At 40.4% G+C, this 1,818-nt stretch overlaps 1 protein-coding gene across 2 annotated transcripts in view; it reads right to left on the reverse strand.

The window, feature by feature from the left end:
• The window catches only part of LOC103397087 (collagen type IV alpha-3-binding protein-like), a 49,890-nt gene that overhangs the window by 8,735 nt on the left and 39,337 nt on the right, over positions 1-1,818 (reverse strand). Inside the window, exons 10-11 of one of the 2 annotated variants that reach the window (XM_008335333.3) lie at positions 1,010-1,102; positions 640-717 (exon numbers count right to left, since the gene is read on the reverse strand). In XM_008335333.3, coding sequence (XP_008333555.1) covers positions 640-717; positions 1,010-1,102 — 171 coding nt within the window. The remainder of the gene's footprint in view (positions 1-639; positions 718-1,009; positions 1,103-1,818) is intronic. The other variant, XM_017042638.2, reaches the window with a different exon arrangement.

The raw sequence follows: 1,818 nt of genomic DNA on the forward strand, positions 1-1,818 counted from the left end.
GAGAAAAAGAAAATAGTGAGTTTACAGGGAGCAGAGGGGGTGAAGGTGCAGGAGTTTAGGTACTTAGGATAAACTATTCAGAGCAGCGGAGACTGTGGAAGAGAGGTGAAGAATAGAGTGGAGGCAGGATGGAACAGCTGGAGAAAAGTGTCAGGAGTGATCTGTGATAGAAGAGTGTCAGCTAAGGTCAAGGGAAAGGTTTACAGGACAGTGGTGAGACCAGCCATGACGTATGGTTTAGAGACAGTAGCAATAGGCAGAAGACAGGAGGCGGAGCTGGAGGTGGCAGAGTTAAAGATGCATTGGTAGAAGAATGCTAGAGATGGAGCTACCAGGTAGGAGAAAAAGAAGAAGGCCAAAGAGGAGATTTATGGATGCAGTAAGGGAGGACATGCAGATATTTGGGGTCAGAGAAGATGCAGAGAACAGGGAGAGATGGGAAAACGATGATTCGCTGTGGCAACCCCTGAAAAAGGGACAAGCCAAAAGGAAAAGAAAAAAGAAAAGAAGAGTCTACTAAATTTTCTGTAAAATGGCAAAACATAGTTGGAGAGACGGGTTAGTGAACATCTTCATGCTAAATCTGGAAGTCTGTATGCCCTGCAGACACCGGTGCTTCTCTGGTGACCAGTACAATACCTCAGTGCTGAATCTGTGAAGGTCTTCTGAAGCACTGACTAGCTCAACGGAGGACAGCGAGGAAGAATGGCTATGGGGCTGCGCAGCAGGAAAAAGGTTTGAAAGAGAGAGGAACAAGTGAAGCAGCACACCAAAGCAGAGAATCACAACTTAAGACACCAGTAAGATGTACAGATCCTAGAGTACAGCAAATATTGCAGGAACACAGAAGCACGTCATTTAAATATCCCTGGAAAGACACAGCAGTGCCTATAGACAAGTCACACTGGTTGAAGGGCAGAGCAAAACAGGATGGATGACTTGCAGAAAAGAGGTGGTTTGAATGAAAACATGTTCAGAATGCGAAGGAAATTAGAATTATCTCAAAAACCTTGTTGGCCAGCCGGTGTGTGCTGATGGTGGAATAGACATCTCCAGGTGTAACGGACGGCGGTCGGGATATTCTGACTTTCTCTGACTGGCTCTGGAAACATTCAAGAGAAAAGTAAGTTATATTTACATATTTACTGTAGAATAGGCCAAATTTTGCTGCACAATATACCATCCTACAAATTATTCTTTATAAAAAATATTATTGTCAACATTATTTTAACCAATTTAACTACTAATGTAATGATAATATATCATAACAATGTACACATTTTAAAAACAATAAACCTTTACAGTGTATTAACATGAACTGTTTGACAACATTGTAAAATGTACAGTCAATCTTCACGAGCTGAGTGGAGAACTTCTGTAGGACACAACACATACAGAGCTTAATCTTTCAAAAGGAGTTCTATAGGAGAAAATAATTATGAAGATAAATTAAAGCTAAAACATAGCCACAAAAGGTAATGAGGTATAAAGAAACAAAATAATCTTAACTGTTAGATAAAGATGATTTCAAAACCATAGACAGAAGCTACAAGTTAGTCAAAGAATACTCTTGACTTTAGTCACAAGTGTTGGTTAATAAGCTCTGCCATGTAATAACTGAAAATTAGTCAAATATATAAAGTGCTGGTACTGTCACTTCTTCTTTTTCTTTTGGCTTTGTCCCTTTTTTTTCCAGGGGTTGCCACAGCAAATCATTGATTTCCATCTCTCCCTGTTCTCTGTATCTTCTACTCTGACTCCAACTATCTGCATGTCCTCCCTCACTGCATCCATATATCTCCTCTTTGGCCTTCCTCT

This window comes from Cynoglossus semilaevis, chromosome W, assembly GCF_000523025.1.
Source record: "Cynoglossus semilaevis isolate Cse_v1.0 chromosome W, Cse_v1.0, whole genome shotgun sequence".
Classification (NCBI taxonomy): Eukaryota; Metazoa; Chordata; class Actinopteri; order Pleuronectiformes; family Cynoglossidae; genus Cynoglossus; species Cynoglossus semilaevis.